Source organism: Eurytemora carolleeae, unplaced genomic scaffold, assembly GCF_000591075.1.
Source record: "Eurytemora carolleeae unplaced genomic scaffold, Eaff_2.0 scaffold12, whole genome shotgun sequence".
In the NCBI taxonomy this organism is placed as follows: Eukaryota; Metazoa; Arthropoda; class Copepoda; order Calanoida; family Temoridae; genus Eurytemora; species Eurytemora carolleeae.
This window is the reverse complement of record NW_019396142.1, coordinates 464903-488310: the sequence shown is the minus strand read 5'-3', so window position 1 is coordinate 488310 and position 23408 is coordinate 464903. Positions and strand designations below refer to the sequence as shown.

The 23408-nt window shown below is 35.2% G+C and overlaps 1 protein-coding gene across 1 annotated transcript in view; it reads left to right on the top strand.

The window, feature by feature from the left end:
- LOC111696208 (Down syndrome cell adhesion molecule-like protein 1 homolog) overlaps nt 1-6470 on the top strand; it is a 44427-nt gene extending 37957 nt beyond the window's left edge. Inside the window, exons 15-16 of the mRNA XM_023465756.1 lie at nt 203-330; nt 4246-6470. Of these exons, the coding sequence (XP_023321524.1) occupies nt 203-330; nt 4246-4524 (407 nt within the window). The 3' untranslated portion in view covers nt 4525-6470. The remainder of the gene's footprint in view (nt 1-202; nt 331-4245) is intronic.
- The last annotated feature ends 16938 nt before the right edge of the window (nt 6471-23408 follow it).

The following is a 23408-nucleotide window of genomic DNA, read 5'->3' as shown; positions in this document are numbered from 1 at the left end:
AATATTTCTCTGCTTTTGATTGGCTGTTTGGTTTCTGCAATAGACACTATGATTGGTTGCCTTTTACACACTAATCTGAAGATTAATTTAAGATTAAATTAATTTGCAGATTACAAAAAGATCAAGCAATGATTTTGATATCTACAATTCTAAGGTTTTCAGTTTTGATTTGAATTGATTAATATCTGTAAATATAATTCAGAATGTTGGGAGTTCGGAGTTCAGGAGAAGACGAGAGAGAACCACCAAACCTTGCTCGGGAGAGAAACCTTTCAAACACCCGGAGAAAAACAATTGGAGTTAACAAACTATACTGATCTTAGTATACAGGTATAGTACTCCTTCCCTCCTATACATAGTACTCCTTCCCTCCTACACATAGTACTCCTTCCCTCCTATCCATGGCGCTCCTTCCCTCCTACACATGATACTCCTTCCCTTCTACACATAGTACTCCTTCCCTCCTAAACATAGTACTCTTTCCCTCCTACACATAGTTCTCCTTCCATCCTACACATAGTACTCCTTCCCTCCTACAAATAGTACTCCTTCCCACCTACAAATAGTACTCCTTCCCTTCTACACATAGCGCTACTTCCTTACTATACATAGTACTCCTTCCCTCCTACACATAGTTCTCCTTCCCTCCTATACATAGTTCGCCTTCCCTCCTTCACATAATTCCCCTTCCCTTCCACACATTCTACTCCTTCCCTCCTAAACATAGTTCTCCTTCCCTCCTATACATAGTTCTCCTTCCCTCCTACACATAGTTCTCCTTCCCTTCCACACATTCTACTCCTTCCCTCCTATACATAGTACTCTTTCCCTCCTACACATAGTACTCCTTCCCTCCTATACATAGTATTCCTTCCCTCCTACACATAGTGCTCCTTCCCTCCTATACATAGTACTCCTTCCCTCCTACACATAGTACACCTTCCTTCCTACACATAGTACTCTTTCCCTCCTACACAGCACTCCTTCCCTTCTACACATAGTACTCCTTCCCTCCTACACATAGCACTCCTTCCCTCTAATTCATAGATCTCCTTCCCTTCCACACATAGTACTCCTTCCCTCCTATACATAGTATTCCTTCCCTCCTACACATAGTGCTCCTTCCCTCCTATACATAGTACTCCTTCCCTCCTACACATAGTACTCCTTCCCTCCTACACATAGTACTCCTTCCCTCCTACACATAGTACTCCTTCCCTCCTACACATAGTACTCCTTCCCTCCTACACATAGTACTCCTTCCCTCCTACACAGCACTCCTTCCCTTCTACACATAGTACTCCTTCCCTCCTTCACATAATACTCCTTCCCTCGTATACATAGTACTCCTTCCCTACACATAGTACTCCTTCCCTCCTACACATAGTACTCCTTCCCTCCTACACATAGTTCTCCTTCCCTCCTACACATAGTTCTCCTTCCCTCCTATACATAGTATTCCTTCCCTCCTATACATAGCGCTCCTTCCCTCCTACACATAGTACTCCTTCCCTCCTATACATAGCGCTCCTTCCATTCTACACATAGTTCTCCTTCCCTCCTACACATTGCACTCCATCCCTCCTATACATAGCGCTCCTTCCATTCTACACATAGTACTCCTTCCCTTCTACACATAGCACTTCTTCCCTTCTACACAAAGCACTCCTTCCCTCTTATACATAGCGCTCCTTCCCTTCTAAACATAGTTCTCCTTCCTTCCCATACATAGTACTCCTTCCCTCCCACACATAGTACTCCTTCCCTCCCACACATAGTACTACTTCCCTTCTACACACAGTACAACTTCCCTTCCAGACATAGTACTCCTTCCCTTCTACACACAGTACTCCTTCTATCCCACACAGTACTCCTTCCCTCCTACACATAGCACTTCTTCCACCCATATATAGTACTTCTTCTTCTTTTCTTCTTGCAATAGATAGTCTTTGTCTGCATAAAAGAAGATTTTGCTAAAAACTCAACTTCTAAATGAAAAATAGTATTATAAAATACAAAGGAACTGAGTTCTTACCACAAACTTTGATTGTATACACCTTTATCTTTGCAACCCAATATTGTAAATCTATCATATTTCAAACTATGAATTCTTTAAGATCAAACAGTCTATGCTGGAAATTTCACAAATTAACGCTATCAAGTTGCTACGACGATACAGAGATATAAGTTTGAGTTTGTGGCAATAACTCAGATTCTCTGTTCATTTTCATAAAAAAAATATTTAAGCCAGTTGTTATTTTAAAACTTATAAAGTATTATTTTGTTGTGTAGTTTATACTGCTGTTTTTCTATAAAAACTAGTTTAGAATTAAAACATCAGTTTCTAACAATTTGTAACTATTGGTAAATTATCCTAATCCCCCTGAATTCCTAAGACTATACACTGATTGTGAAAGATAAATCTAAAAGATTAAATAAGAATTTACCAATAAAACCCTACTTCTTACTTACTATAATTATAGTTAGATCTGCGGGTTCAATACTTTGTTATAAAACAATTTCACATTTTTTGTCTGAAAAATCATCAATTGATTGAATTTATTTTAATATCAGAAACCTTGGCCGTGTCTTATCAGAAAAATGGTTTTAGTTTTAATATTATCTACTTTTGTAACTAGATATGTGCATCATTTTCCTGTAACTAGATATGTGCATCATTTTCCTGTCAAATTGAGATAAAAGTAAACCAACATCGACAGCAAATCATACATCTTAGGCCTACTTTAGAACAACCTTGATACATACATTCAGGTTTTCTTACCAATAATATTAAACCAAATTCAGGTTTTCTTACCAATAATATTAAACCAAATTCAGGTTTTCTCACCAATAATATTAAACGAAATTCAGGTTTTCTTACCAATAATATTAAACCAAATTCAGGTTTTCTTACCAATAATATTAAACCAAATTCATAATATTTTTGATTTTTTTAAAAATAATATTTTGCTTACAACTTGTTTTCATGGCTGGCGCTGGATTTTCGAACATTCCTGGAAAATGTCGTCTTCATTATCAAAAGTCCTCGAAACAGGAATAAATGTTTTCAAAAGTAATTCTCGGATCATACAAAATATGCGTCTGAGAGAAGGAATACAATTGGGAGATTTCAACGCTTTTCAAGATCGAAACCAACGATAACTTCCTCATTGTTGCTCAGATCAAGAGGTTTAAAGGGCACCGTTGTGAATCGGACATAGTGATCTTATTTGGGGGATACCTTGAAATTACGTTAACAGTCCCTTTAATTCTCATTTAAAGGGAATTCACAAAAAGCACAGGCATTTTGTTTAGTTGGTATTCTTGAGTTCAGGGGACATTAGTTCCAAAACTAACACTTGGGGCATTTCTAACACTCAGTGTTAGAAATGGGCACAAATTGAAAGACTGGGTTTTTGGTATCCTGGCCCATATCCAGAGTAAAAGTCGAAAGTAAAAACTATAACCAACATTTTATTAAACTTGACGATGACAACAATTCACAATTTTAAACTTTTTTAAATAAAAATAATAATAGGAGTTCCTATTGTATTAAATCTCTTGACTGTTTTCAAGACATGCAATGTAAGGTTTTCCATTTTCGAACATATCCGGAATTTGAAATAAGTATAAGACAACTTTGAAGATTTGGCCCATTTATAACACTCAGTTTTAGAAATGGGCCAAGTGTTAGTTTTAGAACTAATATTCCCAGGAGTTCAGTTAGATTCAAGGATTCTTTTAAGATCTTTTAAGATCTCTTCAGACTCTTTAGTTTTTTAGAACATTTAAAAACAGGACCCTTACTTTACCACGTGGTATTAACATAACAAAAAACGGCAAGTAAGAAATTGCCTCTCAATGATGAATTAGTTTATGATAAGTATGGAGTGTGTTGTTCGTAATGATTAACTAATGGTGCCATAAATTCAATAAAAGGACCTGTAATAAATTCTTTTAAAGGACTAAATAAATCAACTTAATTTACATTTTTTCTAAATTTTATTCCACTGTTTATAAAACACAAAAAATTATAAAAAAGCATTTTAGATAGTTTTAACTCAGAGCGACTGGGATTAAACTTCAGCGTCGTAACGAAGAGAATGGTAAAAGAGGATGTACAAAAAAATATAAAGTGGAGGCTCTGGGTTAAAGGGATGGGGCAATATTTTAAATTTAATTGTTAAAATTACCTATTTTGTGATGTTTAAAACTAAATTTGAAATGAATATTTGAATATTTCAGGATCAAGAAGGATCATTCCTCTTGGAGAGAGAGTCTCAGGATACAAGGAGAGACAGAGACATGTCTGGTACTCTGAGAAACCGAGAATATTCAATGCGAAATCACGGTCTTAAATCCGCTGAGGAGGAGAGAGGATTGAATAAATCCTTTTATCAGGATAAATCACATTATCTTGGAATCCAACCTGGACCCGTCCAGGTTCTAGGTCACAGAGATCTTCTCACAACTAAATCTAGAACACTAGCTTTCCTCAAGGAGAAGAGGGAGAGTATAGTTTAGCTGAGAAACCAATCCTGAGAAAAAAAAAGTGATTTGAGTCATTCAGAAACAATCTGAAGCTTGTTTAGTTTGAATTGAAACCTTAAAACTTGATATCGGAAAGCATAAAAACTTGATCAAGATAACAGTTGAAGTGAAACCATTACACAAAGTAATCTTGATTATTCGCTCTTCCAAGATTAAAGTAAAAGTTATGGAGAAAATATTTTCCAATGATTGTTTTTTGTTTTACTGGATAAACTGTTCAGTTTATATTTATAATCCTGGATAAACTGTACAGTTTATATCCATAATCCTGGATAAACTGTTCAGTTTATATTTATAATCCTGGATGAGCTGTTCAGCATCTATCCATAATCCTGAATATACTGTCCAGCATCTATCCATAATCCTGAATAGATTGTGCAGTATATATCCATAATCCTGGATATCCCATGCCAGCATATATCCATAATCCTGGATATACTGTCCAGAATATATCCATAATCCTGGATAAACTGTTCAGTATATATCCATAATTCTGGATAAACTGTTCAGTATATATTCATAATCCTGGATGAGGTGTTCAGTATATATCCATAATCCTGGATATACTGTCTAGCATATAACCATAATCCGGGATATACTGTCTAGCATATATCCATAATCCTTGATAAACTATTCAGCATATTTCCATAATCCTGGATATACTTTCTAGTATTTGTTCATTGTCCTGGATATACTGTCAAGTATATATCCATAATCCTGGATTTAGGGTTGATGTTGATATATGAGAATTGGCGGCACTGTTGATAAAATTTTTTCTTTATAATTTAGTTTAAATTTATTCTTCTATCCTGAACCTGATATTTCTGGTTTGATCCTTGTCTCCTATTCTTCACTCTTTGATGCAGTCTAAAATCAATTCAATTTCCAACCTTTTCTAAACCTTATAATCTTTAAATTGTCTAATCCAAACCTTATAAATCTAATCTTGTCTAATCCAAACCTTTAAACTTAATCTTGTCTAATCCAACCAAATAGCCAACCCCTGCCTCCTATGATCTTTCTGAACCTGATTTGATTAAAAATAAACCAATTCTAACTTGAGCTGAGATTTTTAAAAATAGAGCCTTGACTTTACCTATACTTGAGCCTTCCTTACTCCCAGGTCATCCTTGAGTCTCCAATTAGACCCAATGATTCTAATAGGTTCAGATTTGACCAATGAGAGATCTCTGTCTACATAATGATCTAAATACATAATCAGCTGATTTACGATTTTCGATCTGCAGCCTTTGGAGACTCAAGCCTTCAAAAGTTAAAAAAAAACAATTCGATTGGTTTTTACTAATCCCAAGTTCAGCCAATACTCGAGTTTAAGCTTTTAAAATCTCAGCTCTGAGTTAATCTAGGATTAGTTAATCCAATCTGTTCAAATGCAAACCTGAACTTAAATATCATTCTTATCTTTTCTTAACTCATTTCCTATTTCCGGGACATAGAACATTATATACATATTCATACATATTCATACTTATACTATACTTATCATAATTATTTACCACACACTTACAGGGTTAACCGCAAAGGATGAGACTTTAATGTGTAATGACGACCTTAAACGATCTGAAGGACGAATTTCGGGTTCTGCATTTTAGGGGATAAACCTAATGATTTGAAAACGAAGACAGAATGAAACTTTAACTCTTAAGTCTTATTCTGTATGGGTAACCCTGTATTCGGCATTTTTCGTTTTAAAATCGGTTTTATCTTCCTCCCCCCCCCTCCACCCACTCCTGTACACCTTCCTCTACTAAATATTACGATGTACGATGTACATTGTGCATGTTTGATATATTTTCCAATAAATGGAAAGCATAAATAATATTTAATTTGGAAATTATTATTACAGTTGTGCACATACTGTGCAGAAACCTGAGAAAATAAACTTATTTTTGTTTTAACTTCAGTTTTTGAAAACAATGTTATGTGTGTAACTCATCAAGAAAATGGAATAAAAACCTTGTGGAGAAAATTTATGAAAATAGTACTGAGAGTCTCCAGCTTTGTTTGACAAAAGCTATGAGCATTATATGTGTACTTAATTACATTTGAGCGCGAAAGAAAGTGGTTTACATCAATATTCCAGCTGTCCGATTTCCAATACATACAAGGAATCTACTGGATTAAAGAAATGTAAAGAAATGCAAAACATAAACCCTTTAATAGAGAATGCAGTAACCATTACCGTCTCTATTCGACGGGATCTATATTAGAATTATATTACGCATGCACTACGCTCTCTCAAAACTGAGATGAAAAGTTTAAAACATAAGTCGAATTCTAAACCTAGTTTATGAGAATATCTTTTACATTCAAAATGGCGTTACTTTCAAAATGGAGTAAAAATAAAATGAATGCTTTATGTTAGTTTCTCAAATTGGACACTGTGAACTTTAGGTACAAAAAAAACTTTCTTACCCCTGAAATGCAGGAAAAGAACGTTCAATATTTTGCATCAGTATTTTTGTCTTTGAAAATAAATTTCAGAGGAAAATAACAACTAATATTTTAAAAATTTTTCCAGAGGTACTGAGAAGCGTCGGAAATAAAAGAGTTTAGGGTTTCACATGAATCCATGAAATGAATTCAGAAGAATCATGATGAAAAGCATTAGACAATCAAGAATTCAAATCTTCTCTAAGAGAGACCGAGATTTAAAACCTTTTCATTTTGACATTAAGATAAGAAGACGAAGAAGATTGTTTGAAGTTCAAATTTTTTTAGCTTCAAGTAAATTGCTCAAATTTTATACGTACATATCGTAAAAATCCTAGTCTTTTAGGGAACACATGGGTATCTTGGCGGCAAAAGGACAGGCAAAAAATTAATTTTTTTTTCAAAATTCTAATTTTTGATTTTTTGAAATCCCTTCAGTGTTTTGAATCTTCCTCGGGCAACGCCGGGCACTTAAAAAAAGTTTGGATGGATATTAATTATTTCTACTTATTAATAACATTATTTGCGAAGACTCCCATTTAAATGAAAAATTTCATAACATAGATTTGAAGGGACATATTTTTATATTTGTTTAAGACCCTCCAACTTTAGAGTGGCATACCATATTCACAGTTTTGTACCCTTTAAACCTTGGTCTGTCTGATCAAGAATGAATGATAAATATTTATGTTTCTAACTGTATGTATCAGTTAAGCAGGTGTGTGAGTATGTATTTGCAAGAAACGATAAAAGAACATTCAATATATGACCCCCAGGGAAGGTTTATGAATGATCAAAATTTAAAAAATTACCCTCTATCAAAATTCGTTTTTAATTAAATTTTGAAAATCCACGAAAGTTTTTTATAAAATCTGCGAACCTTCAAAGGAGAAAATGTTCGCCACTGAAATAGATGAACCTAGTATCATAAAAAAAGGCTTGAATTTTCAACAATCTTTTAAAAACTTTCAACTTAAAAAAACACCATGAATTCCTAGTATATTTAATGACTAGCTTGGGAACCCAGGTTTGCATTGAAACTAGGTTTTCTTCATAAGAGCCAACCTATTCAATAACAAAAAAATTAAACCTAACAAGAACATTTCCGTGATTCTTCAAAATTGAAACAAATTGGTTAAGGGGTCCTGAGTTATGATCGGACATGACACCAAACAAACAGATATTACTACTTTATTTATATAGATACGGCTCAATGTTCCACTGATTATAGTTGCTTGGTTTTCTATGTTCATTCTGTTGAATAGTTAATGTAAAATGACAGAATTGAATATATCAGTGTATAGTGTATACAGACCACAACAATCTGATTTCTAATTAATCCATTCACCTTGACTTTCTCACTCTTAATTTACATTCTTTCATAAATAAACATTAATAAACTAGAAATAGAGAAGGAGTGGTTTACGTATCTCCTTTTAGCTGGCAATAACAAATCTCAAGAACTGAAGAAGGTCAATCTCAAGAACTGAAGAGGGTCAATCTCAAGAACGAAAGAGAGTCAACCTCAAGAACTGAAGAGGGTCAATCTCAAAAACTGAAGAGGGTCAATCTCAAGAGCTGAAGAGGGTCAATCTCAAGAACTGAAGAAGGTCAATCTCAAGAACTGAAGAAGGTCAATCTCAAGAACTAAAGAGGGTTAATCTCAAGAACTGAAGAAGGTCAACCTCAAGAGCTGAAGAAGGTCAATCTCAGGAACTGAAGAAGGTTAATCTCAAGAACTGAAGAGGGTCAACCTCAAGAACTGAAGAGGGTCAACCTCAAGAACTGAAGAGGGTCAATATCAAGAACTGAAATATATAATAATAATAGAAAATAACCAAGACCAAAATATATTTTCGAAAAAAATGTGGAACTAACACCTACTTTATTATCAAGTTTGGCCATCAACACAAAATTTTAAAAGAAAGAAGTCTTTGCCGCAAACTTCGAATTTATAATCCATTCAGACCCGTTCTCCCAGCATTCAGACTTGTTCTCCCGGCATTCAGACCCATTCTTCCGGTATTCAGACTTGTTCTCCCGGTATTCAGACTCGTTCTCCCGGTATTCAGACTTGTTCTCCCGGTACTCAGACTCGTTCTTCCGGTATTCAGACTTGTTCTCCCGGCATTCAGACTTGTTCTCCCGGCATTCAGACTCGTTCTCCTGGCATTCAGACTTGTTCTCCTGGCCTTTTTAGACTCGTTCTCCCGGCATTCAGACTTGTTCTCCTGGCATTCAGACTTGTTCTTCCGGCCTTTTTAGACTCGTTCTCCCGGCATTTAGACTCGTTCTCCCGGCTTTCAGACTGGAAACATCGACCTTTTACTGTGCTCCCTAATACCTGCCTCTGTGTTGGCCCCCCAGCTGAAATGTCGGAAAAACCCACCCTGCCTCTTCAATACCTCACAAGTCACAAATATACCAACATGAGCCTGATACAACAGGTCCTAGCTCATTGCCAGGGAGCTGTGAGGACTGGAGAATCTGTTGAGCTGAAGCTATGGAGTCGAGAAGAGAAAGAATTCTTTACCTTTTCAAGATCCCTGCTAAACAAGAAGAGAAAGAAGAGAAAGCGAAAGAGGAGACAATTAAAACCATTCTCCTTCTCCGGGCCCCAGGAAACCAAGCATCCAAGGTGAGGTCCCAAGAGTTTCCTCGGACAGTTGTGAATTACCAGAAGAATTCCCAGTCCCGGGTTAGATTTCAAGAGAACCCCAAGTCCCTGTCGAGTTCCGAGGACGGCTCCCAAAGAAACCAGTCAAAAGAGAGGTCCTCAAGAACCCGCAAGCCTGCTGAGACCTAAGATGTCCCCAGTCTAGTGAGAGGTCCCCAAAACCCCCCAGCCTGTTAAGAACTCCCTAGGATCCCCAAAGTCTAAGGAGTGGTCCCCAAGAACCCCCCAGCCTGTGGAGAGGTCCATAAGATCCCCCAGTCGAGTCTAAGGAGAGGCCCCTTAGTACCATCCAGTCTGATAAGAGGTCCCTGAGAATCATCCAGCCTGGAAAGAGGTTCCTTAGAACCCCCCAGCCGAAGTAGAGGTCCCTGAGAACCATCCAGCCTGGGGTGAGGTCCCTGAGAAGTACTTCTCTGACAAAGGAGAGGTCCATAAAAACCCACCAGCCCAAGGAGTCTGTTCCTGAAACTGAACCCTATCCTGGATCTAAACCTAATCATGAGCCTGAAACTGAACCTCAATATTGCCCTGAACCTAAACCTAATTCTGTGCCTGTCCCTGAGCCTGAGTCAGACCTTACAAAGGTACATCTAGCTCTTTCTTTGAAATTGGCAGATATTATGAAAACCATGAAAATGGAAGCTAAAGTGAATGTTTGATGTTGCGAAGTATAGTGTTCAGTAACAACCACGCCTACACTACCACACCATGGGACATCATGGGTCTAGACAATACGGAGCTCAAGTGCAGAAACTTTTGTAGTTTAAACCTGGATAATGCAGAATACGCTCTACTTACTGCAATCATCGTTTTCAGTGATAGGGACAGCATCCAGTATAAACACAAGTTGGATCGAGTACGTAACAAGTACATGAAGCTGCTTAGATCATATATAAAGATGGATCCAAGTAAACCTGGTGACAAGTTTCACAAGCTTATAGACCTTCTACCTCAACTAAGGAAGTTGGATATGATAAACCAGAATCAGAGACGGCGGGATTCAAAATTAGAAACAGGAAGTTCCGCCACTTCTGCTGGAGTTATGGGAGTGGAACTCCTCTCATAGATTCTCTGCTCTATTTCATACAGGGTGTCCCAATAAACATGGGAATTCAGTGACGAATTCGATATCGCCTTTTAAATAATTCTTTGATTTAGTATAGTGAGAAAGCTGTAGCTTGTAATAGTTTCGTCTGCTATGTTCACATTTTGTTTGTTTATGTTTTGACTGCATACGGTTGTACTTAGAAAAACAAGAAAATTACAGTATACAAACAGAGTAAACTTGTCCGTCTCAGGCTTTCTTTACTGTACACTTGCGGAGACAATATAGACACATCTTAACAGTCTTTTACTTTTTTCATAAAATAAACTCTAGCAGACACAAAAATATTATGACTTTTTAAATTAGGTATTACAATGCTAATTCATAACAAAGACTATATCGAATTCGTCACTCAATTCCCATGTTTTTTGGGACACCCTGTACATTAACTATTTTTGACCACGATTTTATAAAAGTTAATCGATACAGGTGTAGCAGGCGCTCAACTAGACATTCAGCTATGGGGGGGGGAATAGGTGTCAAATATCCTGCGCGTAGTGCAAAAATTTTTGTTTGCCCCCCCCCCCTAAACATTCAAGGGGTGGGGGAAAAGAAAAATGTGTATTATACTCAACCATGAAAAAACTAACGTATTAATTGAGGATATTTTTGGGGAAAATTTTTATATTTGGGGCATTCAGTAATTGGGGCAAATTTGAGTGGGAAAAATCTGTATTTCAGGGGCAAATTTTTTTGTCGAGGGAAATCTTAAATCTTTGTTTTTGGTGCAAATTTTATTTTTGGGGGAAATTGTCAATTTTGTGTTTGGGAAATCTTAAATCTTTATTTTGGGGTAAAATTTTTTTATTTTTTTGTTAGGGGCATAACTGCTTAATTTTTTTAGCATTATCTATATAAAATAAGGGGCATTTTTTAAAGAAACTGGGAAAATAAAAAGAATCTGAGCTTATATTGAAAAATGTTATAGTTGAATTTGAGCTTGCTTAAAGGGTGTAGGTTAAAAAAAAATTATTGTGGGGGCAGATCTTTTTTAAATTATTGTGGGGGAAGATCTTTTTCAAATTATTGTGGGGGAAGATCTTTTTCAAATTATTGTGAGGAATCTTTTTCAAATTTTAGAGAATTTTTGGAACTATATGTGAAGTATGGACCCCTGTGAAGGAATTCTTGCCCCCCCCCCCTTATAGGGGGAGGCAAGCTTTCTTAAGGAGGGGGCATTCCTCCCCCTTAATGAGGCTAGGGGGCCTGGTCCCCACGGCCCCCCTAGTTGCGCACATGAGGTGTAGTCCTAAAATCCCCCCTCTCCATTGAACTATTGTACTGTATACCTCAGTAAAGTATAAAGCCTGAACTGTACGAATCTATTATATTGAAATATGAAAGGTTTACACCATCAGGCTTCGAAGGTAAGGAATATGAAAATTTGAGTTTGTGGCAAACACTCAGTTCCTTTATATCAACATTCTGTCGCAACAATAAATTATTTAGAGATTCGATACAAAATTATGTAAACCCATAGATCGGAATTAATGAATCAAAATAAAGCACTCTGAAAGTAGTTCTACTAGCGATACCAAGCTAAACTACTTCTCGTTGTATGGGTAGGGAACTTTTTTGTGCAGTTACGTAAAATAGTTCATTTATTTTTAAGTTTTCGGCAAGTTTGAGAAGATTTGATTCAGTATTTTGAATTCATATATAAACTCACATTCAAGATATCAATAATTTTTTTTAAATCGTTCAGCTTGACCTATCTTTATGAGAATACTTACTCGAAGATATCTTTTTCTTAAAAATATATTCAGTGATCTAGAATTCTAGCAATACAATTAAATAATTGTTTTCCTTCCTCCTTTTCTCCGAAATTAATGATTTTCATCCTCATTAAAAGTTGCTTCATTATTTAATATGTCTAATTCTAGTGAGATGGTAGTATCAGACGTGAGAGTGGAGTTGTGTGTAGTTCTCCACAATTTTCTTTTAATAGAATTGATTAGGACTGTGGGGACAGTTTACGTTCTTGAAGGTTGGGTTAAGTTTTGACGTCTGGTTTTCACCTACAGATTGCAATTTTTCTCCGGGATTAGTGGGATCCACATCTGCCCAGAACATACAAACTTATTTCACGCTCAAAGAAGAATTATTTAACGGAATCCAGAGATATCAGGAAAATTCCTGTTAGACTGAATGGATATCCAGTATACCTGGAGGATATCCTGTAAGCCTGGAGGATATTCAGCACACCTGGAGGATATCCTGTAAACCTGGAGGATATATCCAGTATACCTTGAGGATATCCTGTAAACCAGGAGAATATTCTGTAAACATTGGAGGATATCTAGCAAACCTGGAGGATATCCAGTACACCTGGAGGATATCCAGTAAACCAGGAGAATATCCTGTAAACCTGGAGGATATCCTGTAAACCTGGAGGATATCCTGTAAACCTGGAGGATATCGGAGGATATATCCAGTATACCAGGAGACTATTCTGTAAACCAGGAGAATATTCTGTAAATCTGGAGGATATCCTGTAAACCTGGAGGATATCCAGTAAACCTGGAGGATATCCTGTAAACCTGAAGGATATCCAGTAAACCTGGAGGATATCCAGTAAACCTTAAGGATATCCAGTAAACCTGGGGGATACATCCTGTAAACCTGGAGGATATATCCTGTTAACCTGGAGGATATATCCTGTATACCTGGAGGATATATCCTGTACACCTGGAGGATATATCCTGTAAACCTGGAGGATATATCCTGTACACCTGGAGGATATATCCTGTACACCTGGAGGATATATCCTGTAAACCTGGAGGATCCTGTACACCTGGGGGATACATCCTGTAAACCTGGAGGATATATCCTGTAAACCTGGAGGATATATCCTGTAAACCTGGAGGATATATCCTGTAAACCTGGAGGATATATCCTGTAAACCTGGAGGATATATCCTGTAAACCTCTGGAGGATATATCCTGTAAACCTGGAGGATATATCCTGTAAACCTGGAGGATATATCCTGTACACCTGGAGGATATATCCTGTACAGCTGGAGGATATATCCTGTAAACCTGGAGGATATATCCTGTAAACCTGGGGGATAAATCCTGTAAACCTAGAGGATATATTCTGTAAACCTGGAGGATATATCCTGTAAACCCGGAGGATATATCCTGTAAACCTGGAGGATATCCAGTAAACCTGGAGGATATATCCTGTAAACCTGGAGGATATATCCTGTAAACCTAGAGGATATATCCTGTAAACCTGGAGGATATATCCTGTGTAAACCCGGAGGATATATCCTGTAAACCTGGAGGATATCCAGTAAACCTTATATCCTGTCGTCCATTACTTTGCGTGAGCTTTTTCTCTTATAAAAACTTAATATGAACAAAATTTGGTAAAAATAAAGTGCTCTGCACGATATTTGACTCTCAGAGTTCCTTCCACCATTTACATTTTCATATAACAATTGGAAACTTTTAAAGGCTGGGGGTTCTGTGGCTATGGATAGACTGGGTGAGCGAGGGGGCACGCCCCCTCCTACCCCCCTAGAAAAAGGGATTTTAGCCAAGTAGAGGTATCTATTTGCAATATATGCTCATAGTTTAGTAGCATTTTTTGGTTCTAGATATAATTACATGATAAATAACATGTGTATAAAAGAAGAGGAAGTCGAGTAGGTCTTCTCTGGTTCCAAGATCCGCCACCACTGATTTGCGGATTTCATTATCCTCGTTCCTGGGTTTCTTCCTTTACAGAAGCTTAATTTTTCAGGCCAGCTTATTCAAATAATTTAACTTTTAATTGGTTCACGCACTAGGAAGGTTTTTCAAAATAAGAAATTTTGTTTATGACAAATAATAATCAACATATTTTATAAGAATAATAATTATAAGTTTATTTTTTTTGGCGTCCATAGTTTACAATATTTCTACTTGAGTTATTCTAAAATTTTGAAATGTTGAATAGCGAGCAGTAGCTGTATAGTGCCAAGAGCCCTTGTGTAACATAAATATAAAACATTAATAAACATCTATATATATACTTTGCTTGGGTGTCTGTTTGTTGGTGTCCAATAGATTTAAAAACGGCTAAAACGATTGGAACTTTTTGTGGGACCTCGCGTGACCCCAGGGAAGGTTTATGGATGATCAAATTTTCAAAAATTTGCCTCTAACAAAATTCGTTTTATGAAAATTAGTTAGTTGTAGGGGCTGAAGTTTGAGGGGAAAAAAAACTTTTCACAAGTGGAGCCAGTCAAATATTCGGTTAAATTATTATCATTTATAAAACAGATCAGATTTAAGCAAGGTTACTTTTTATACTTTACGAAAAGGAAACATTTAAAGGAAAGAGAACACTATTTATTTGATACTGATTAGGTTAATATGCTAACTAATTAATTAGTAGAATAGGTGACTGTGTCGTTAATTTTCAAGAAAAACATTCAGACTTTTTACACTCATGTTTCTGTTTATATTTAACTAATACCCCGGTCTTACAAAGTCTAAGGTATTCAAACTTCCCAAGGGCGTCACAGGCAAATTATTTATTATTATTCCAAAAGGTAGCATATGAAAAATAAGTCATTTTATCAACATTTAAATGAATTGTCCGTTGTCCATTTAGATCATTTAAATTCCTGAACATATATCCATCCCTTAGGAATTATCAGGAATTAAGTTTTTAACTTTATTTATAATATAGAAAGACTGTTGAAAAATTGTTAATATTTTGGTTTCAGAGAAAAAACCATGAACTTTGTTTTATCTACATTTAAGCATAATTTATTTAGACAATATCAATTAAACAAAACTTGAGATATTTTTCAAAAAGTTTTTTTTTTAAATATGCATATCTTTATGGTTGAATAAACATGAAGTATCATCTGCGTTATACATCTGATAGGGCAGCAGTACATTTATAAAAATTTATAAAAATTTAAATATATATTTTTCAAGTGTTTTCAAAAATGTGAAGTTTAGATCTGTAGCGTAAATAACAAAATAGGCATAGTCTCCTAAAGACAATTTACAATTTTAGCTTTAATCTGTTGCTCTTAAAGTTTCCGCAGATTTTTCTGTTAAAGTTTGTGGATTTTCCAAAACAACAAATGTCGACAATGCAATTTTCTGGAAAAAACTGGTTAAATGTGACCACCATTATTAACAGCTTTCCTGGGGTAATGTTGCAACAAAAAATTTAGGTTTAATCGGTTTCAGCCATTTTGACGTTTGATATATCATATGAACAAAAATACAGACAGACACGAAGACAAGCAAAGTATATACAATCTTGTCGCTAAAAATGCGGGAAAACTCTAAATAAATAATTTTCGTTTTCAGGAATTGAAAATTAAACTGTTTAAAAGTCTTTCTTGATAGAAGACCAATATAGATTCACAATGTTGTTTATTTAAATTTTATCCGAAATAATGCTGAAATTATTTAAATATATAAAAACTATTTCTTTTGTTTAGCATGAACCATGGCAGAGGTTCGAGGCTGTATCACAATTTACAATTTAGTAAAATATTTAGTGTAATAAACTTTGGTTTGTATAACTTCAAATTTTCAAATAGTTTCAAAAAGGAGTTGAGTTTTTGACACAAAACTTTAAATTTTCTAATTTCTATATCTTTGCAACCTATTGCAACATTGTAACGTCGTTAGCTTTTTAAAGTTTTCTAAGATTTACCAATTTGTCTAACAAAAACAGTCTCATGAAGCTAAACATGCGCTAAAGATTCTAAATCCCGCGTTTAATCGTACATTTTCCCGGGAAATTCAACTTCTTTCATCACCGGGAGCATATCCCAAAGGAATTGAGTCCTTGCCACAAAATCAAATTTTCGAATCCCTATATCATTGCAACAATTTGTTGTAAACCTTTGATATTTTAAACTTAGATAATTTAATCTAACAGAAATCATAATTTGAAATATAAGAAAATATTAGAAAAATTAGAGTTTGTGGCAAAGACGCATTTTCTTTATTCAAAGGTAAAAAAAGGTAATCTTGAACCAATGGATTTGTTCATTTCTGCCTGAAGAGCTTGTAACTACTCATATTTGTATCTTTTTAAACAATTGCAAAGCTTAATGAGTCACTTTCTATGTTCCTTTCTCCGCCTGCTGCCATCTATAGGAATATAGGAAAACGTTACTTCATAAAACGCAACCAGATAAAACGCTAGTAAAGAAGAAAACGTTTATTTTATCATAATATCATGATATTAGATTAGGCTATAAATAGTTCAAAAATAATTACATAAAAATCTTTTAAATTGACAATATTTCTCGCAATTTTATAAGTAAATCCTTGTAAAACTTTAAAATCTTCTTAAAAAGAAATTAACTAAATTTTTATGTGAAATATTTTGCAAATTGGCAAAAATATTTATGCACTGTTAGAGTTACACATTTTCCTTCAATATTTCTTATACAAACTTATCTCTTTATCAACACTTTTCAATCAAGACAACCTTTAAAGATGACATCCGAAATTTACAATTGTAGATTCAATAGATATTCCCTTTTCTGTTTGTTCAAGGGTTTCAATCAATGATCCGCCATTCATCTTTATTTGATATTAGATCTCCATGAACAGCCTTTTAATTACAGAATTATCTTTTAATATATTTAAAATGAAAAGTTCAAAAATAGTCGTTTTTGGATTAAAAATGTATTGGCTCTAACTATGTTGGATGAGAAATGAAGAATCCTATATTTTCTTTTATTAAAACTTTACCCTTATCTGTTCAACGCAACTTAGATCAAAAATTATTTTTACAAAACTCTTTACAAAACTGCAGTATAACGTGGTTTCCTCTTTTGAGAAAACGCTATTTTTTAAATGTAGAATACCCTTTACCCCTTTTCTTGCCATTAAAATCTTTGATTAGTCTCGCTTATGACTGCATATATTTTACATCTGTTTTCAGCTTCGGAACATCTGCTTCAAAACCCTTTTGTAAATTGTATGTTCATTGAACTTTTTAAAATCTATTTTTCATATTTTATTTTCGTTTAAAGGGACTGTAAACGTAATTCCAAGTGACGCTCATGTGCAAAAATTTCAGTTGCTGATTCACAACGGCACCCTTGAAACCTTTACTTGATTAATAACGTGGAGGCTATTGTTGTTTTTTCAGGTTTAAAAGTGTTTAATTCTGATAATTTCTATAAGTTTTTTTGCATAAGAAATGCGCAAATTACAATTGAAAATAATCATATTTAAAAGTTATAAAGATTGATATCTTATTCAAACTTGATCAGATTAAGGTTTTAAGGGTATCGTTGTGAGTCAGGTGTTGCCATCTTTGCATGACGAGTCACTTGAAATTACGCTTAAAGGGAGTGTTCGCAAAAATGAAAGGGAGTATAGGCTTTCAGCGAAAAATAATCGCTTTTGATCTCTACTAATCTTACTTTTATCTGTTGCGTCTATAAGGAGAAAATTGTAAAAACAACACTGAAGAACGTAGCGTCCATACAAATTCAAAAAGTTGCAATATACGACTCGGATCGTAAATAATCAATTTAATTTCAAACAAATCATTTAGATATTACAACGTTAAGTCATCGATTACTTTTTCGGTTCATTCATTTATTATATAGTTGATATTTCATAATATTTGTTATTTGTTTACATACAATGCACTTTAAAAGACTTTTTTCCGCTAGGTGTCTCTGCCTTGTGTAATTATTCAAAACATCGAGAGTATGAGACATCTGGCGGCCAGGTATTTCCATCTTTGCATGGACGGTCACTTAAAATTATGCTTACAGTCCCTTTAAGCTTACTTGTTCAGTGTTGAATAAGAGTAAAGTAATAAAAGATAATTCACCATCACCTTCCAATTTTGAAAGTTAAAGAAAGAAGAAAAGTGAAACCAAAGTTTTGTTAAAGAAAAGTGCCACGGAGACGGAATCGAATAAGTTTCTAACTATTTTTTTAAAGAAAACTTTGAGTTGATAAAGTTAACCAAAATGGTAGATAATACAAGAGTCTAGGAACTCAGCTTTACCTGGAAACTAAGTTTTTGCTGGATTTATATAAAACAAAATATTGTTTGTGCTTTAAGTGGAATGTTTACATATTTTTAGCATTGCAACGTGTTTCAAGTTTTATGTATTATTACAAACCCTGTAGTGATAGAAAAAAAACGTTGTGTTTTCGTATTTTCGAACTTCCGAAATCACTTCAAAATTGCGCGAGAGAAAAATTTCGAAAGATGAAAATAATGTTATGGATGTCTGACAAATTGTTATGGATGTCTGACAAATTGTTATGGATGTCTGACAAATTTTCATGCCAGTAACCATTCTGCTTAATTTACGAATAAACTGTTTTAACAGTGTGTATCTTCCATGTTTACAGGTTGCTACAGGATTGGGTTAAAGGGACTGTGAGCGTAATTTCTCGTGACCATGAACTTAAAGAGTAGTATCCCTGATTCACAACGGTTCCCCTTTTAGAGGAATTCAAGCGGGTTTCGATATTGTTCAAACAGAAAGATCTCGCTACTCAACGAACAAAAGTTTAAAGGGTACCGTTGTGAGTCGGGCACTGTACTCATTGTATAGAAGGTCGCTTGAAATTACGCTTACAGTTCCTTTAAGATGATTTAAGATGATAGCCGGTCACTCCCTTTAAGAATGGTGATTTCGTGCTCCGTGTTGAGATTCTACATATTTTCTATAATTCTACTCCGGGAGGTTATTAACGGAAGATTGTAAGAACCATGAGAAATAAGTTCGTTACGAATCAGATCTGAAGGTTTAATCTCCAACCTAACCCCAACCTTTTAAATACTCCAAGTTTTGTGAAATTATTGTTGTTTTGTTTTATCAAATTCATACTTCATAAATCCCAAAATCTAGACATTATTGTTCGAATTTGATACTTCCATGATTCCAACATAACTTGATCCAATGATCATAAAAAAAATTGTGATAAAAATTTAAAATGATTGATTTTGAAACAAGTGCGCTCCCATCATTACTATATGATATTTATTAGTTTTCACCATATGCATATCTAGCTTTTTTCGTGAAATCACAATCACTTTTTAAAAACTGTAAATTTACGAAAGTTATAAAAGGAAAAGATATTTTTAATTATGCAATACCTCTTGATGAAAGCTTATGTTCATCCAAACTATTTAAACCACGAATTTTCTGACCCGACATTACTTTAAATGTCAGTAAATCTGAAGCGGAAATTCTACTGAATTGTTTGCAATAATTGGTCCCAATCAACATGCAATCATTTAATTTAGATTTATCTTTCTAATTAATTTATACATTATATACACAACTATAAATACAGCAGATCCATTTAACAATTTCATAATTGCGCATTGGTTTCACTTAATATAAACCATTTACCTGAACCTGAACATAAAACTGAACTAGAACCTGAACCTGAAACTGAACTTGAACCTAAACCTAAACCTAAACCTGAACCTTATCTGAAATGAGTGTCTGGGGAGACTTAATTGTTCCCTCTATTATAATACTATTGTGCGATACAAGTTTTCATTAATTTGCTTTTATCAATTTAATATTTTTGAGTAACTATATAAAAGTATGGGTTTAAACTAAAATATGAAATATTCTTCTTCAATACAACTAGCCGCTACCAATAAATCGGGGAGACTGGTTTCAAACTGAAAATATAAGAGCCGGGCCTTGTGAAAATCCATTGGAGAAAATATAAATGCCTTTGAAGGAAAAGCTAAACCCTTTGGAGCAAATGCAAAATCCTTTGGAGGAAAAGCAATATATCCCCTTAAGTCAGGAAAAAACTGATTGGAGCAGAGGAAGCAGAGAAATTCATCTGAGCCAAAACAAACCCCCTTGAATCAAAACAACATCAAGTGAAGCATAGAAAAAGCCATCAAAGTAAAGATCAAAGAAGAGAAAAAATCCATTAGATATAAGGCAAAAATCTGAGGAGCTGATGAGACAACATTCACTAGAGCACACAGTAGATCCATTGGAGCAGAGTCACAATCCATCAAAGCTGAGAAAAAATCCTCATTACCTTATATTTCCTTGCAGGGTTTAAACAGAATCAAAACAGAATGAACTGGATAGTGAACTAGTGACGTCATTCGTGAAGATATTTGAATGCATTGTCCCCCCCCCCCCCTGTACATCAGTTTCTATTCCAGGAATACGAATTATTCATTCTTTGTCAAGTTGTATACAGTTTTGTCGAATCTTGAATTCAACATAATTATTTAGAAATGTAGATTCCCCAGTTCAATGTTGATAAACAGTACAATGCGACACTTTTCTCAACCTAACATGGGGAACTGGGGAGCTGGGGGAGAGGGGAGCGAAGTAGAAGCAAATGAGGAGAGTGGTCAGAAAGTGAGAGAGAGAAAAGCGGTTGGAGTGAAAGCTATAAGATGGGTGAGAAGTTAAAGAGAGTTTTGCAATTAGATTGAGTGGAAACGAGGAATGAGTGGAAGTGAGGGAGATGGGAGAGGCTTAAAGCGAGTGATACGTGGGAAGGAGGGACAGGGGAGATGAGTTCAAGCGAGGGAGAGATTGAGGCTTAAAAGCGAGGGATAAGTGGAAGTGAGGGAGAGGGGAGAGGAGTTGAAGCGAGAGAAGAATTGGAAGTGAGGGAGAGGGAAGAGGTTTATAAGCAAGGGATTAGTGGAAGCGAGGGAGAGGAGAGAGGCTTAGAAGCGAGGAATTAGTGGAAGTGAGGGAAATGAAAGAAAATCGGAAGCAAGGTAGGTTTGATGAGTTCAAGCGAGGGAGAGATTGAGGCTTAAGGTTTATAAGCAAGGGATAAGTGGAAGCGACGTAGAGGAGATGAAACGAAGGAGGAGATGGAAGTGAGGGAGAGAGGAGAGGTTTATAAGCGAGGGATTAGTGGAAGCGAGGGAGAGGAGAGAGGCTTAGAAGCGAGGAATTAGTGGAAGTGAGGGAAATGAAAGAAAATCGGAAGCAAGGTAGGTTAGGTTTGGTAGGGTGAAACCGAGGGAGAGGGAAGATGAGTGGAAGTGAGATAAACGAAAAGGAGTAAAAGCGAGAGAGGAGCGCAAGTGAGAGAGAGGGGAGAAAAGAGGAAGGAGTGGAGTGGGGTGAAGGAGTAGAGAGAAGGGTGGAAGGGAAGTAGGAAAAGGGAAGGAGTGGAAGGGAAGGAGGGGAAACATTAAAGAGGATTGGAAATCGTGGAAGCGATAGAGAAGTGTGGAAGTAACATAGAGAAGAGTGGAAGTAAGATAGAGAAGAGTGGAAGTAAGATAGAGAAGAGTGGAAGTAAGATAGAGAAGAGTAGAAGTAAGATAGAGAAGAGTGGAAGAAAGATAGAGAAGAGTGGAAGTAAGATAGAGAAAGTGGAAGTAAGATAGAGAAGAGTGGAAGTAAGATAGAGAAGAGTGAAAGCAAGATAGAGTAGAGTGGAAGTAAGATAGAGAAGAGTGGAAGTAAGATATAAATGAGTGAATAAGTAAGATAGAGAAGAGTGGAAGTAAGATAGAAATGAGTGAATAAGTAAGATAGGGAAGAGTGGAAGTAAGATAGAAATGAGTGAATAAGTAAGATAGAGAAGAGTGGAAGTAAGATAGAGAAGAGTGGAAGTAAGATAGAGAAAGTGGAAGTAAGATAGAGAAGCGTGAAAATAAGATAGAGAAGAGTGGAAGTAAGATAGAAATGAGTGAATAAGTAAGAGTACAAGGATAGAAGAGATGCTGAAAGTTATAAATAGCAATTAGTAAAGAAGCATCCTATATTTGGTTAAGCACAAAGTCACTGTACATTAAGGGAGGTTGGGGGGGGACTGGAAACCCAGTGAGAGGGGGAAGGGGGGTTGAAACCCTCTAAAGAAAGTATTTGTTCAAAGATACAAATCGTTTTTGTATGTTTTCCACATACATATTGAAAAGGTATATTAATATATTTCCTTTTCTTTTATTTTAGAGGCAAAAAGAGAATTTTATCCTTTGAACATTTATGATTGTAAATGCACCAACATTTATTAAGCGTACAATGTTCTTTGTACAAACATACAGTAAGCAAATTTTACATTTTGAAAACAAATAAACCGGTTTTTTTATTTTAGTAATCTTTTATGTTCAGGGGTCTTTGAAATTAAATTAACTGCCATAAAAATGGTGATGTAATTGTAAGTATATTTTTTTTTAATAAATACAGTGCAAATATATTGATTGAGACATTTTTTTTTTATAAATTTTGTTTTCTTGATTTGGCAAAGTTACTGTGCAGGGACCCTGTTTTATTCCAGCGGAATGAAAATTGTATATATCTGAACAAAAACATTAGAACATTTTACAAATTTAATATTTTTGGTGAATTTTAAATATTTTGTGAAAGTGGACAGTTTTGAATCCCAAAAGCGACCAAAAACCAACCCATGGGCTGCGGGAGGTTTTATAAAAATAATTTTGTTTTGTTAGTTCAGCTTAGTTCAGTTTATTTCAGTTAAGTTCAGTTTAGTTCAGTTTAGTTCAGTTTAGTTCAGTTTAGTTCAGTTTAGTTCAGTTTAGTTCAGTTTAGTTCAGTTTAGTTCAGTTTAGTTCAGTTAATAGTTCAGTTTAGTTCAGTTTAGTTCAGTTTAGTTCAGTTTAGTTTAGTTTAGTTCAGTTTAGTTCAGTTTAGTTCAG